Source organism: Podarcis filfolensis (genome assembly GCF_964270895.1).
Source record: "Podarcis filfolensis genome assembly, chromosome: 11".
Classification (NCBI taxonomy): domain Eukaryota; kingdom Metazoa; phylum Chordata; class Lepidosauria; order Squamata; family Lacertidae; genus Podarcis; species Podarcis filfolensis.
This window is the reverse complement of record NC_139613.1, coordinates 21,412,652-21,427,881: the sequence shown is the minus strand read 5'-3', so window position 1 is coordinate 21,427,881 and position 15,230 is coordinate 21,412,652. Positions and strand designations below refer to the sequence as shown.

General features: G+C 41.8%; 1 protein-coding gene across 1 annotated transcript in view; it reads right to left on the bottom strand.

The window, feature by feature from the left end:
* The window catches only part of ITGA1 (integrin subunit alpha 1), a 75,198-nt gene that overhangs the window by 16,883 nt on the left and 43,085 nt on the right, over positions 1 to 15,230 (bottom strand). Inside the window, exons 13-23 of the mRNA XM_083576022.1 lie at positions 14,999 to 15,142; positions 13,801 to 14,058; positions 13,165 to 13,295; positions 11,782 to 11,945; positions 10,769 to 10,905; positions 9,292 to 9,402; positions 8,529 to 8,614; positions 7,879 to 8,014; positions 6,709 to 6,789; positions 1,243 to 1,319; positions 347 to 436 (exon numbers count right to left, since the gene is read on the bottom strand). Coding sequence (XP_083432148.1) covers positions 347 to 436; positions 1,243 to 1,319; positions 6,709 to 6,789; positions 7,879 to 8,014; positions 8,529 to 8,614; positions 9,292 to 9,402; positions 10,769 to 10,905; positions 11,782 to 11,945; positions 13,165 to 13,295; positions 13,801 to 14,058; positions 14,999 to 15,142 — 1,415 coding nt within the window. The remainder of the gene's footprint in view (positions 1 to 346; positions 437 to 1,242; positions 1,320 to 6,708; positions 6,790 to 7,878; positions 8,015 to 8,528; positions 8,615 to 9,291; positions 9,403 to 10,768; positions 10,906 to 11,781; positions 11,946 to 13,164; positions 13,296 to 13,800; positions 14,059 to 14,998; positions 15,143 to 15,230) is intronic.

Here is a 15,230-nt window from a genome sequence, read left to right as displayed (position 1 = left end):
ACTTATGTGATGGAATCATGTAATGACGTAGCAACGTACGTAATTAATTACATAAATGATGTAACTTACAGACACCAAGTAGAATAATATAGTTTTTTTCAGATGAACTGCAGCAGAATGAAAACAGTGCTGCATGTGACCAATGTAGGGTGGGACAGAAAACAATGCTTCTTACATCCCTAGTAAGTCTTGTGAGAGTTATGTCTAAGTAAAATTACATAAAATTATACCACCAGACTGTAATCCTATACCCACATGACAGCATATCCCTGATGATACTTCTGAGTAAATATGTATAGAATTGCGCTGTAGGACAATTTTGCTCTGACAAAATATATAGAGGTACCTTTTAAATATTAATCCACTTTCATATTTGACGGGTATGGCAATACTTCCTCTGTTATCCGCGAGGGTCTCTTCGTGTTCTTCACTGTCACTGAAACGAAAAATTAAGATCAAATATGAAATTCATGCACTACAGGTGGGTCAGATTTTGCTAGATTGAAATGCTTGCTGTTGTGGATTAACACATCTATTGGTCCGTTGCTTTAAGCTGCAGCAGTTTTCAGCATAAAATGAGATATGTGTCCAAAAATAAGTTATATTGGACTAAGCTCCACATTCAGGTAAGAAACTGCTGAAGACATAGAATTGTCCTACTACCCAATAATTTTCTTCTCTGGAATTTCTGGCAACAACCAATATTACACCAGGAAATAAAATGATTGCAGCTGAGCAGTTGTTTGAACCACAGGGCTCAACTTGACTGAGACATTAAATTATATTAAAGTATAAATCAGTTTTCTGAACACTTTGCCAAGGGGCAGCTATGAAACCAGATGGACTTGTACCTCAAGAATACAGACACATAGAATTGTAGAGTTGGAAGGAATATCAGGGATCATCTGGTCTAATTCACTGCAGTGCAGGAATCACAACTAAAGAGTCATTTCGGAAGGCCCCCCAACCTCTGAAGAGGAGTCCATCACCTTCTGAGGTAGTCCATTCAATCACTGAACAGCTCTTTCCGTCAGAAAGTTCTTCCTAGTATTTAGCCGGAATCTATTTCTTTAACCTACTTGATTTGTTACCATCCATGTAATAAACAGCTACTGTCAGTTTATAAATGGGGCCTTCATAAACATTCATATGGAAATGGTATCTCACTTAGTAGCCTAGGAAGCAAAATTGGGCATTGGTGGGGAGATTAACAATACACTACAAACAACGGTCAGAACTAACCTGGTGACAGAAAACTGAATCACAGTATTTTCCAGAAGTGAAGACACATTGAATTGGAATGCTATATCGAAGAAGATCTAAATGAAAAGTGCATCAAATTAATGGTGTTCACAATTATTTGAAAAAAAAATGTCTAAATTGTAAAATAAGCTTAATAGAAATAAAATGCAGTTTATAGTCACTCCCCAGATGCAGAGTATGGGCTGAAAGCACATGAGACCTTGTTAAAGCTAAGCGGATCTGGATTCGGTGATTATGTGGATGGATGACTGCCTTGTAAACCCATGCACAATGCCTTGGGTTCCATGACGGAAGACAGGATGAAAATAGCACCTAAAAAATGGCCCCACCTGGCCTAGGGGGCAGGGCCCAGACTCACCAGCCCTACTAAAGAGGCTCCTCATGAGGCCAGAGGGACATTGCCCGGCTATTGTTTTATTGATTTAATACGTTGTAAACTGCTTTGAGATTTTTATTAAAAATATAAAGCGGTATAGAAATTTACAAAATAAAAAATATTAATAAATCAGGTGTCCTATGTGCAAACACACAGAACGGTAAATTAGTGGAACTACAGTGGTACCTCTACTTATGGACACGATCTGTTCCGGGGTGCCGTTTTCTCCCTGAAAAGTCTGTAAGTAGAGCACCACTTCTGCGCGTGCACGTGACACGATAGAGTGCTCCTGCGCATGCACGAAGTGGCGAACCTGGAAGTAAACACTTCTGAGTTTGCCGTGTTCGTAACCTGAAAAAACGCAACATGAAGCAAACGTAACTCGAGGTATGGCTGTAAATGACAATACTGGAGACCCACCCCATTGAGAATGAGGGCTGCACACCAACATTGCCCTCATGTTGCCACTGAACCTTGTCAGGAGATACAGCTGCAAATTCTGATCATTTAGAATTGGATGCTGGTCTGAAAGGAGGGACACAAACGCCAAAGAAAATGTGACTCTCAACTACAGATGCGTGTCTAGACCTTTCCAGTAGTATTTTAAAATCTGAACATGGAAGGGGCAATGTTGTTTCCCATTAAAGATCTCAAGGGGGGAAATTTCCATTTCATTTGTTCCTAATTGGAGTGGCCTCCCCCCCCCTCTCTCTCTTATACCATAAGGTTACCAGACGTCCCCATTTCCCAGGGACAGTCCCCGGATTTACAAATCGGTCCCCATACAAAATCCATTGAAGTTGAAAAGTGTTCCCGGAATCATTGAAAAAAATCTGGTAACTTTACTCTACCACCTTCCCACCTACAGAGAGAGAGAGAGGGAGGGAGGGAGGGAGGGAGGGAGGGGAAGGAAAATTACTCTAGCATAATGTTGTGCTGTATTTTCAGTCAGTACAATATCTTAACTCGAAACATTGGTTCCAATTTTATACAGTCATACCTCGGGTTAAATATGCTTCAGGTTGAGCGCTTTCGGGTTGCGCTCCGCAGCGACCCGGAAGTAATGGAATGCGTTACTTCCGGGTTTCACCACTCGCACATGCGCAGACGCTCAAAATGACATCATGTGCATGCGCGGAAGCGGCGAATATCGACCCGTGGATGTGGGTTGCGTTCGCTTCAGGATGCGAACGGAGCTCCGGAACAGATCCTGTTCTCATCCAGAGGTACCACTGTATAGCGAGTTGTACCGAAGATTGCAGGAGTGAACCTAAGAACATAAAAAGAGCCTGCTGGACCAGGTCAATGGCCTAGCGCCCTGTCCTTCCAGTGGCCACCCAGATGCCATGACCGACCCTCAAGCAGGACCTTGAGCCCAAGACCCCTCTCCTCTCCTGCGGTTTCCAGTTTACTGGTATTCAGAAGCACATTGCTTTCAACTGTGGAGACAGAGCATAGCCATCATGTGTAGCAGCCACTGATAGCCTTATCCTCTGTGAATTTGTTGAATTCTCTTTTAAAGCTGTAAAGGGAATTGGGGGTTGCTCGTGTGTAAGGTGGCTGCTGCTCAAGGCAACGTTGTCTGGCTAAACCTTTCCCTGGCTGGACAGCCCTTTCTCCATGGCTGTGTCAGTCACTGGCAGAATCTGTCAGTGGGCGTTTCCTGAACTTCTACCAACATAAAAGCTCTTTGACGCCAAGTCTCCACCTAGCCTCCCTGCGCAGAAGTCTTCTGCGCAGAGTGGGCGTGGCCAGCGGAGGTCCTGGGCTCTCCCCGCTGGCCTCTGTGGAAGAGTCTTGGAGCCATCTCTCCGAAGTCCTTCCCTGCTCCCCTTTCTTCCTGGTGTCACGCCGATTTCCTTCCCCAAAGGAAGTGTTCTCTCTCTCCCTGCTGGTCCCTTCTCCTGCATCGTTGGGGAGCCTTACCTCCACTCTTGGCTCCGATGGCAGTTCCCTGACAAAAGCCATCCAAGTTGGTGGTCACCCCTGGCTCCGGTGGGCGTGGGAGCATAGCTTACCCATGCAACCTGTGAAGTCGTGATTTCTTTTATCTGTCCTGGAAGGCAGCTCACAATGGCTTTCCCCCTTCTACCCCTGGAGCCCCCTTTATCAGTTGGAAAGCATATCCAGAGGGTTGGTGGGGGGAACCCTCCAAACATCATAGGCTGTGTCTTGCAAAGAACTGCCTGATACCACACAGGTGCCCAGTTTCAACAATTCCCCTCTCGCACTGCTGCTCCATAAGTTAACGGTCCACAACATTTGGTAGTTCTCCTGCAACCACCTGGAGAGACTTTTGGATCTATACAGAGGCCAGTGGCAATTGGCAGCCTATTTTCCATTCTTGCAGCATGGATACAACCTATTATCTCCCTCGCATTGACTCTGAATTACCACAGCATAATCGGGGCCGTTAAAAAGTATTTCGCAAACAATGCACAGAGACACTGCAATTGTTTAATCGTGTTGCCTTTAAGTCCCTGGAGAAGAAGTTGTGGGAAAGTTTGCCGTCAGCCAATTTAGTGTCAAGAGAACAGAGCCAGGTCACAAAATGAGGAACTGGGAATAAATTGAAATTCCACACAAGTTGTTTTTGTAAGGTTATTAAAAGCCTTGGCGAAGTGTAGAATTTCACTTTTAAAAACAGAGCAATGAGTTCCATGGCTAATATAAAAGCTGAATATTTGAGGTCACAAGAGTAGAGCTGCTGTCAGGCCCAGCCTCAGAGCCTTTCCAGATAACCAGGGTGAAGAAAATCAGATAAACTTAATGTTTTAACACATTGAACACTTTAATTCCTAGTGCTTTTAGACTTCCAGCAGAGGCTTTGGTGGACTGGTCAGGGGCTTCCTTTGATTGAAATTTTGATCCTGGCTCCACCATTGTCACTGGAGGCTCAGGAGTGTCTGTTTCTAGCTATGGCCTGTTTTGGACAGAGGTGACTTGGCCACTGTATTATTCCATGCTCTGGTAACTTCTAGACTGCATTACGCCCTATGTGGGATGGCCCTTGAAGACAACTTAGAATTTTTGTCTGGTCAAAAACACAGCAGCTAGATTGCTGGCTGCGGTTCCAGAACTTCCATGATCTAGCTGCATTGTTCACCTGTGTTCACATTGCTTTTTAAAGCCCTACATGACTGAGGCCCCAAATACCCGAAAGACTGACTCCTTCCCTGCAGACCCTCTGGGGTGTTCAGATCAATAGAGCCTCATTGTGCTCTGGAAATAACTTCCTCTGTGGCAACTCTGTGGGATCCCCTCCTCACATAGGTGCACCCGACACCTTCATTGCTTAGTTTTTGTCATAAGCTGAAGATGCGCCTCTTTACCTTTGACACCAGAGGGATACATATTTTGTGAACTATCCTACTGATTTAAATACTGCATTTTAATATTGTTGTAACTCACCCTGGGACCTAAGGGCAGGTGAGAAATCCTATTAGCAACAGTAATAGGTAGTTTCACCTCCTACTCAAATCTCCTTTTCAGACTGTAAAGCAAAAAAAGATGACATGCTGAAGGATTCTAATTGGTCATCTGTTAGACCCTCAGGCGGAATACAGAAACACAAGGTCTCAGTGTTTACCAGACCTGATCTCTGAGTGATCTGATTTGAAATGAATGCAGCTCCCTGACCCACATTGCTAGGATCCTGAAACTGTTTGGGCCCCCATGCTGGCAATTTGTGAAGGGTGCGGCTTTGGAGAGTGTGTGCCATGGGGAGGGTCTCAAGCGCTGAAGGCAGCCCACAGGCCTGTGACTTCCCATTCCTGCCTTAGGGATTCATTTTCAAATCCATACTGGGTGTTTTCTAGCCATTACTGCAGTGAAGATAAGTTTCGAAGTATGTCAGCAAGGCCTAATGAAGAGAAATCACTGGATATGATTTCCACTGGTTGGACGAATGGGCTTGGTTTATGTCCTCTGCACAGGATAAATGATGTGACCTAAGCCTTGCTAACATTCTCTCCCGGGAAGTAGCTTATGCAAGGAAAGTTTGTAGTGTGCGCATGTAGGCCAAAGTGCATTTTTCCTCCTACATACACTGAAATAAGATCTCTGGTCTTCAGTGGAAGCGCTGAATGAAGGGATCTTTTGCATAAACTTTGTCCATCTGCAGAAACGAGACTCTTCCGTTGTACAAAAGTTGCAAGGGCAGCTGCTGAGACTAAGAAGATCCCAAGGCAAAGACTGCAAGGTCCTCTGACTTCTGCAACAGGACCCTCTCTGACTTAGGGATTAAACAATAAATAAATATGCTGGCTGCAGGATGGTGCCGTCAGATACTAGGACCACTCCTGAAGCTACTGTTTATATATTCCCATGTACCCCATGCTCCTAGGATTCAAATTCTGGCACAGTCAGAGCTTCAAAGCAATGTCCAAGGCAAACATCACACGCTATTTCTTCAGCCCTGTTGTGAAAACACTTCCTGTGTCCCAAATGTATGCTTCACAGTTCATGGGTGCCACTCAAAGTAACCGGGAGAGAAAAATTGTGGTGGTTAGCAAGCAGCAATACTAAAGGCACACAAATTTAATCAGTCTCCCAGTATACAATTAAAAGTAGAGTGGAAATTCCAATCCAGTGTTCTGATGGTATGAAAACAGGTGATAAATAGGATAGGGAAAGTGGCTCAAGAATCACCATAGATACTCTTAAACATGCACTAGAGAGCAGGATCCTGCCCACAGCATGGCAGTGAAGGTCCTTTTGCTTGTAACACATATGCTCTACCACAGATCTACAGCCCTTTTCACCACTGAAAAGTGTCATTTTCCTGTATTTATTACTTGTATGAATAAAAAGTAAAATAGAAAGCATTTCTATTTACTCAAGTCTTTAGGTGGGTCAGAATTCAGCCTCTGTACTGTTATTGAATGTTTGATCTATGGTATTTGTTTTCACATTATGGTGTTTTAAATGTCATTAGCTGCCAATGGTGGGGCATGAAGACTGGGACATACACATTTTTCATTAATAACACATTAGCAAGCTTTGGCTCAAAAGGAGCCTGACATTAGAAAAATAAAATTAACCAAAACAGCCCATTCACAACAACTTACCTCCTCTCCAGGTGTTAGGAAGGGGTAGCCCACTTTGCAGGTGATATTAGGCCCAGATTCACAGCTATCTTTTGATATTTTCTGCACATAAAATGATAGAAATTATTTCACCTTGATGTAATGTGATCTATTTCTGATTTATTTTTCAAAAAACCCTGCAAAATCTGAAGATAGAAATTCAGGTGTGTGGTTTTTTTAAAAAAAGGTAAAGGACCCCTGACAGTTAAGTCCAGTCATGAACGACTCTGGGGTTGCGGCGCTCATCTCGCTTTACTGGCTGAGGGAGCCGGTGTTTGTCTGCAGACAGTTTTTCTGGGTCATGTGGCCAGCATGAATAAGCCGCTTCTGGCAAACTAGAGCAGTGCACGGAAACGCCGTTTATCTTCCCGCCGGAGTGGTACCTATTTATTTACTTGCACTTTGACGTGCTTTCGAACTGCTAGGTTGGCAGGAGCAGGGACCGAGCAATGGGAGCTCACCCCGTCGCGGGGACTCAAACTGTGACCTTCTGATCGGCAAGTCCTAGGCTCAGTGGTTTAGACCAGAGCGCCACCCGCGTCCCATAAATTCAGTAATATACCCCCAAAGAAAGCTGTAACAGCCATATTTGCATGCCACCTTTTTCTTCTTCTCAGGAGTTCATTGTGAAGAGGTGACTTCAGCAACACTGTGTGAACTGGGCTGAGAGACACTGACTTAAGTCAACTTCATACATGAACAGGGATTTGAACCCAGCCCAGGTCCAACACTCAAGCCACTACAACACAGCTGGGAAACTTAGGTCCCTTCAGAAGTGGTTGGATTACAACTCCCATAATCCCTGAACATTGACTGTGCTGGCTAGGGACTGATGGGTGTTGGAGGCCAACATCTGGAGGGGCATGAGTTCCCTGCCCCTGAACTACATCATGTTGGCTCTAACACAATAATATACAGTTATATGTGTCTTTCTTACACCACACATATTTTTCTTTAGCACTGTTTGCAGAGCAAAGTACCAATATCTACCTATAGGAAAAATCAACAATTGCATAGGAATCCCTGGCTCTCTAACCTGAATTATTATACATATAAATCCCATCAAACAGATAAGCTGGCTCTACTAGTTCACAACAAGACAAGAGAATTATTTCTTTTTTTTTTAATAAAAAAAAAAATTAAAGCATGTACCTCAATCCCAGCAAAAATAATATTTGGAGAATACTGAACAATGACTCTGGTATTATAAGCACTGTCTTTTTTATTCTTAACAAGCATCCGGACCCAGAACTTTAGATTGCTCGACCTGATGATGAATGGCGATGAACTGAAAAATAAACAAAACATTTTTTAAAAATGAATTTTATTTTCAGTTTTCAAGAATTTACAAATACTCATTTTACAGTCACATACTTCCAATACAAATACATATCAGACTTCCCTCACCCCCCTTTTGTGGTTCCTTCTCTTACCTAAATTTTTAACACTGCATTTTCCACTTTATTCCATTTCTGAATTACCTGACAATTAAGTCAACCATACCAATGCACTTAGTTTTATACCATGATTTTTTAAATATTCCACAAATATTCCCCACTCCTTAATAATCCACCCCCTTGGTTTCCTAGCATACCCGTTAATTTTGCCATTTCAGCATAATCCATCAATTTAATCAGCCGAAAACAAAACATTTTTAGGTAATAAACAATTTTAAAACAGTTCTGGCTTATGATTTCTGTAACAATAGTTTCATTGACCCAACCATGCTGAATGTTGTACAAGATATCTATACAAGCATAATTTTCCGTGTGTATATAAAAAGGTAGCTTTGTCCGTGTTACCTGCTTCCTTCTATGGCTGCATTGGCAGTCAGCTGTAGATCGGTAATACATTTCTCTTTGGTACCACAATCCTTTGTGAAAGGGATCTGCAAGAAGTTTAGTCATTCATTCATTTGTTTATTCCACAACCTTTATATGTCGCTTGACTGTAATACAACTTCAAAGTGGTTTACAAAGCAGTTTTTGGACTGTGCAATGAGTTTCTCTATGCCTTAGAAGTTCTTGCTGAAGAGCATACAGTGGTACCTCGGGTTAAGTACTTAATTCGTTTCCAGAACCTGAAACTGTTCTTAACCTGAAGCACCACTTTAGCTAATGGGGCCTCCCACTGCCGCCAAGCCGCCGGAGCACGATTTCTGGTCTCATCCTGAAGCAAAGTTCTTAACCTGAGGTAATATTTCTGGGTCAGCAGATTCTGTAACCTGAAGCGTATGTAACCTGAAGCATATGTAACCCGAGGTACCACTGTACTAATAATTTGGGACATTACTGCTCCATCTTAGCTCAATGTTAACCCTCAGATGTTTCTTGAACATATTTTTTTTTTAATGTTTAATGTTGACAAGCCTCTTCACTTATTTTTCTTTTCTTTTAGATGAGCCAGTCAGTTTGCATTGTTTTGTGGTATCTTATGGCATCATTTATGCCACAAATGTATAAATTAAATAAGTTTATAAATTAAATAAATACAGAAATATATTGATGCACTAATTCACATATCATATCAAGAAACCAGACCACTTTCCACATTGTAGCGACTCACATATTCATATATCGAGTTGGGCATTGCACTGTCCAGGATCGGTCCACTCTCTGGATCAGAGAAGTTGAAGTCCAACAAAACCTTTACAGAATCACGAAAGTCAGGCTGGTCCTAAGAGACAAAGTGAAGGCAAAGAAAACAGTCACTGCAACCTTTCCCCTTCTTCCAATCGTCAGAATACTAAAAAAAAAAAAAGAGGCATGCTTTTAAAATGACTATTGGTGGTGGTCTATACTTTGCATTATTCACTTAAAAGGAAACATGCCAAACAGCAAATTCAAGACAAAACAGGGAGCTTAAGGACCATACTAGACAACATATCCAAAGGATTTTCCCTTATGGACTCCAACTGACCCTTTTTCTTATCTTGAAATTGCAGACTATGAGTCAAAGCCCAGGTTTCACTGAATAAAAAGCAACCTTCAGGGGTTTTCAGCTAGGCTCATCATAGCAGGCCTCAGACCACAAACACTTTTTAAAAAATTGAGAGAATCTAAGATGCAGTCTGGTGTGCCAGCTATGACAACAATGGAAAATAATCCCCAGGAGCACAGATCTTTCTTTTTTTTTCTGCATCCCAAAGAAGATGGCTGGGTCTCAGTAAGAGACCGACAGAATTTTTTAAGGCTGGGGTCCTAAGAGGCTCAAGCATGTACAAAGATTTTGTTTTGTTTTGGTAGCAACCCTTATCATCAAATAGAATGATACTCTTGAGGGTCCCACTGTCTTCAGATATAGCTAGTCTAGGATATAGAAGGGATGGAGATAAATCTGGTTCGGTTTGCATTTATCTATTTCTACAAATTACTTGTGTACCACAATTGAGTACGTATCACAATGAGGAAAAATCCCTTTTATAATCTGGAACTGGACCAGACTAAATGGAGTCTTCAGTCTGGTCTACTCTCTGCCTTGGGAAGTCCAAGAACTGTAGTGGATTGGCTCTCCCCTCCCAAAGTAGACCATCCCATCCCACAAGGAAGCTGCATATGAAAAGAGCATGTCACCCTCTGCCTGTCCCGCATAGGGATGCAAATCGGACTCCTCAGTGAGTTGGGGAACTTGAACACCATAAAAATAACACGGTTAAGTCCTCCAATCGAATCATTTGTACAAAAATGCTTATATTATAAAGGTGTGCATAAGATAGGGCGCTTAGAATTATATGCAGCTTTATATTATATGCAGAATTATAAGCAGACATCAGGAATAGTCAATAAATCATCAGTCTAATATACAGAAATCAATACATGGCAAACTTGTTGGGGTGTTTGCAAGCACTGATAAAGAGAAATGAAATGAGAGAGTAAAGAGAATATTGTCCACATACAAAAACAGTATAAATCCTCTCTAACTAACCCCTTACATAAAAACCACTATTATTTTTTAATTGTATGCATCCTTTCCACTAATGCAAAAAAAGGGGAGAGAGAGAAGGCAATGAGGGGAGGGTTGCCACTTGATATGATTTACTTGCCAACATGTAGAAGTTATGGTTAACACATTCTGACCCTTTGACTGTGATATTTTTTTGCATCTTCCGTTCAAGAGTTTCTGTGAAAAGGCTTCGTGACAACTTTCTTTGGGCGTCAAGAGTAATCCAATACTGGATACCTAAGGGGGGGGTGAACAGGTACAATTAATTGCATTCGTAGAGCTTGACCCCCAAATAGTTTTCCTCCCTGAAAGCCCCCCAGATCTGCTCCAAATGGTCCCCCAACTCCCTGGACAAGAAATTAAGGTGTGTGAAAGTTGCAGGCAAGAGGAGAGGAGATGAGGGCGAAGTGTCATTGGAGAAGCAGAAGTCTCTTGCAAGAGTGGACTGACAACATTGGGTACAACCCATTGTCTCTTTCGCTGTCCTTTGCTTTCTTGCTTTTCTTGGCCACTTCAGATAGTCTGAAGGAGTGACAGAAGATGCATGAGTAACAAACACTTCTTCTCCTACCATCTAAAAGGCTGTCATCTTCCATGCTGACCTGCCTGCTCCCTAGAATCTAGCGGAGAGGCCTTTCTCTGTGTCCCATCTTAAGAGAATCTCTACCCAGGCCTGGGAGCTCTATATAACATTGTAGAAAAATCACTTAAATTATGAATGCCTGTGTGAAGCTTAAACCCCACAGTCATGGTTCAATCAAGCATGGAAAAGGAAACACAAATCCATAATGTTTCCTTTATTTCTCTTCTTTAGGACATGGGAACTGACCTTCTCTTTATTAATGTTTACCATGCTTTAGATGATGGAATCTCCTGATTACTGCTTTAGTCTAATATGAAATACAATATTGTAACGGAAAGAACAGTTTATAAAACAGTGATTCTATTGTATCTTTGCATGCAGCAAATGAAAATGCAGTAAAGCCTTTGGCCTACAGTCATTTACCTGTAGGTTCTCCAGCAAATTCTCAAGGAACTGCTCTAAAGTGAGAAGTTTTTTTTTTAAAAGTTGGTAGACAATCTATATAGCAAAATTCAGTGCAATCTACTTACTTGTTTCATTCATTGTGGCCTCCTCTGATTTTAATTTGACTTTAAAACAAATTGTGGCGTTGATGAACACCCGTTGCTTTTGCATGTCATTGTTTATCTTCTGGATATTAATTTTGCTGGGTGTGAATTCCATGGAAGCATTGACTTCAGCAACATCTCGAGACCTAAGACAGATGCCGTCCATGAAACACAAACATGAGATCCCTCAGAAAAGCATTTTCTAACTTTTTAATTTAAAAATGCTCTTTCTTCTTAGAGCCCCTCCTATTGGTGAATTTCAGTCATCCTCCAGATTATGACAGATATGGACTCCCCAATTTTGTCATTTCTAATGTGGACTCACTTTCAAAACTGTTGCATCCATCTAAGTTACAGTTGACCCATTGAAATTAATGGACCTAAGGTAGAGAGCAATCTTATGCATAAGAAGGTAGCATAATGCAAATTAGTGTAAATTAGTTATACTAAATCCAAACCCCATTCAGCAGAGGTGAAACAAGGCTTTAGAATAGGCACAGGCAAACTTGGCCCTCCAGATGTTTGGGGACTACAATTCCCATCATCCCTGACCACTGGTCCTGTTAGCTAGGGATGATGGGAGTTGTAGTCCCAAAACATCTGGAGTGACGAGTTTGCCTATGCCTGCTTTAGAATAGTGTTCTACGCCAGGTCATGTGACTAAGCAATATGGGCTTAGGATCCAACCTAAGTACCTCCCTCTCTGGTCCTGCCCTGCCACACCCCCAGAATGCCCCTTTTGGGGGACTTTCACAAGTCTTGGATCAGCCAGCTTCAATTTAGGTAGCTGAGCCCTGGCTGAGCTGGGATGAGCAAATTACACTGTTGCATCTTTGGCTAAGCCAGAACTGCAGATGTTGGCTGAGATTGCTGGCTCAGTCAGCTGATTCCCAGCTCAGCCAATCTTCCGCCTCCTAATCTACTCATCCCAGTGGATCTTTGCCCTAGAATTGCCCCCTTAGTCATGTTACTCTGAGTAGGATTAACACTGAATGTAATGCAATGGGCTTGTCCTATATTTCTGCAGTTGTCCTCCGGTCCTTCCTTCATCTACCAATATGAACTAACAATAAATTTTTTATACAAAATTAAACAAGCTGAAATTTATCAGACAAGAGTGTCTCTGGAGCAAAACTGCTGGAGAATTTCACCTCTCCCTTCATAATATTTGGCCTCTCGCTGCAGTTTTGCCACCCAGAAATAGTGTAGATAATTTTGCCTCTGTCCTAGCCAATATGAATGATGTTTGTGCTGTTTTGGCGAGACAAGGATCCACACACTTAAGAAACGAGTTAACTAAAAGTCCCAGGTAACAATTACTGACAAACTGAGCATTCTTTAAAGTGAAAGCTGTATCATAAATACCAGAAGAGGGCTGCCCCTCCAAGGCCTCCAATAGTGACATCTGTCAGTCCATCTCCATTCAAATCCATTTCACCATGTATCGATTGGCCAAAAAATTTCATCTTTTCCCCATCGCCACCTGATGCAATGCGCTGTGGAAAGCACAATGACTTTATTACAGTCAACAGGGAAATACAGAAGGTTTGACACTTCAAGATGGCAGTGTGGATAGGGATACTACTTATTTCTTTACTTTTTTGTTCAACACTCTTGGAGAATTAAATCCTTTCCTGTATTTAAAAATGAATGACACCAGACAGGTACCAAGTCCCAAAAATACTATTTAAATTGAATTTTAGAGCCTTATAAATACCCAAATATTCACATTACAGGAAGTATCTAAAATCTGGTTAATGCTGACATTCAGAGGCGAATCTAAGCCAAGTTCAGATTGCTATTCATCAAAATGTGTCATTTGGTAACATATTAAATTAATCTAAACATAAAAAGTTAGTCCAGAGTGACTTTATAAACAAATCTGTGAATTTTGCAAAATCGAGTACTCCCAAGTTTCTAACAGTCCCCCATTTCTCCTACCATCAACCCCCACCCCACCCCATTCTTGTATCTAGACATACTCTTAATTTTCTTCCATACCTGGGCATATTCTTTCCTTATGGTGTTTCCATTGCCATGGTAAACATACACAGCTCCTCGATGATCATCTTCAAGGGGGGCACCTATGACTATATCATTAAACCCATCAAGGTTGAGGTCCTTTACTGAAGCAATTGAAGTTCCAAAACGGGCCCCACAAGGTTCATTCTTGTTGTGATTTGTGCAGTCATTGTGCTTCAGTAGCGAGCAGCATGTTTGCTTTATAGGCTCAAGGGTCATCTGGTGTTCAAATGTCTTCTGTGGAAAAAATAACAATGGATTTCTATCTACTTTGCTAACTTTTCCTGGTTGATGCTCTTCTAGTGCATCTCGCCCATAATACTAGAAGTCCTTCTCATAATACTACAACTTGGAGTCATCTAATTTGGAAGATTCAGAACAGACCAAAGGAAGTTCTTCTTTCCACAGTGCAAGGTTAAACTATGGAATCTGTTCCCTCCAAGACTAGCCACCAGGGTTGGATGGCTGTAAATGAGGGCTAGATAAATTCATGCAGGATAAAGCTATCAATGGCTACTAGCCACAATAGTAATGTTCTACCTTCAAACCACTTGCTAGGAATCACAAGTGGGGAGCACATCGTTGTACCCAAATTTGGCTTACAGTACAGGATTCCCACAGGCATCTGGTTGCCAATGTGAGAAAAGGATGCTGGACATGTTGGACTAATCAGACATGAGAAAGGCTTAATGGGTGTAAATCTCCCCATGGATAAGCTAATTGCAGGTGCAAGTTCAGCTAAGCCAGTTGCTATGGTAATGGAACAGGGCCCCAACTATATCTGTGATTAATGCATGTCAGCTCAACGGTGAGTCAGTCTGTGAGACTGAAGCTAGTCTGTCTTTCGTTGGTACTACTTTTCCAATGATATATCTTGAATTGCTGAACTTACTTAGCGCAACAGAGATATTCTGTCCTTGCATGTATCTATATATGTGTATCTGAAAAAGCCTACAAGCTATATATATCTACATTCAGAACTGTTTTACTGAGCCTTATCTTCTGTAATAGTAAACTATCTGAACCTTCCTCTGCTTCTGGCTAATACTGGGAGCAACTTCCACTGCATGTGTATCTCACCTAAGATTCCTGACATAACAGGTCTTTGGCCTGATCTAGCTGGATTTGTCTTATGCTCTTGCTGTTTAAATCCCAACACAGTTCATTTCTTCCTTACCTGGTTCAATGAATAAACATACACCTTGCCTTGTTCTTCTTTTTCGGTCCCCATGTACATAGGTGCTCCCACGAGAAGAATATCAGTAAATGTATCTTTGTCAATGTCAATGGTTGTGATAACACTTCCAAAATAGGAGCCAATCTGTAATTGTACAAAATAGGATCCCCTCATCTTTGTAATCAATATGCATTTTATTCTTATTTAATGCATAAACAACGTATCGTTAAAG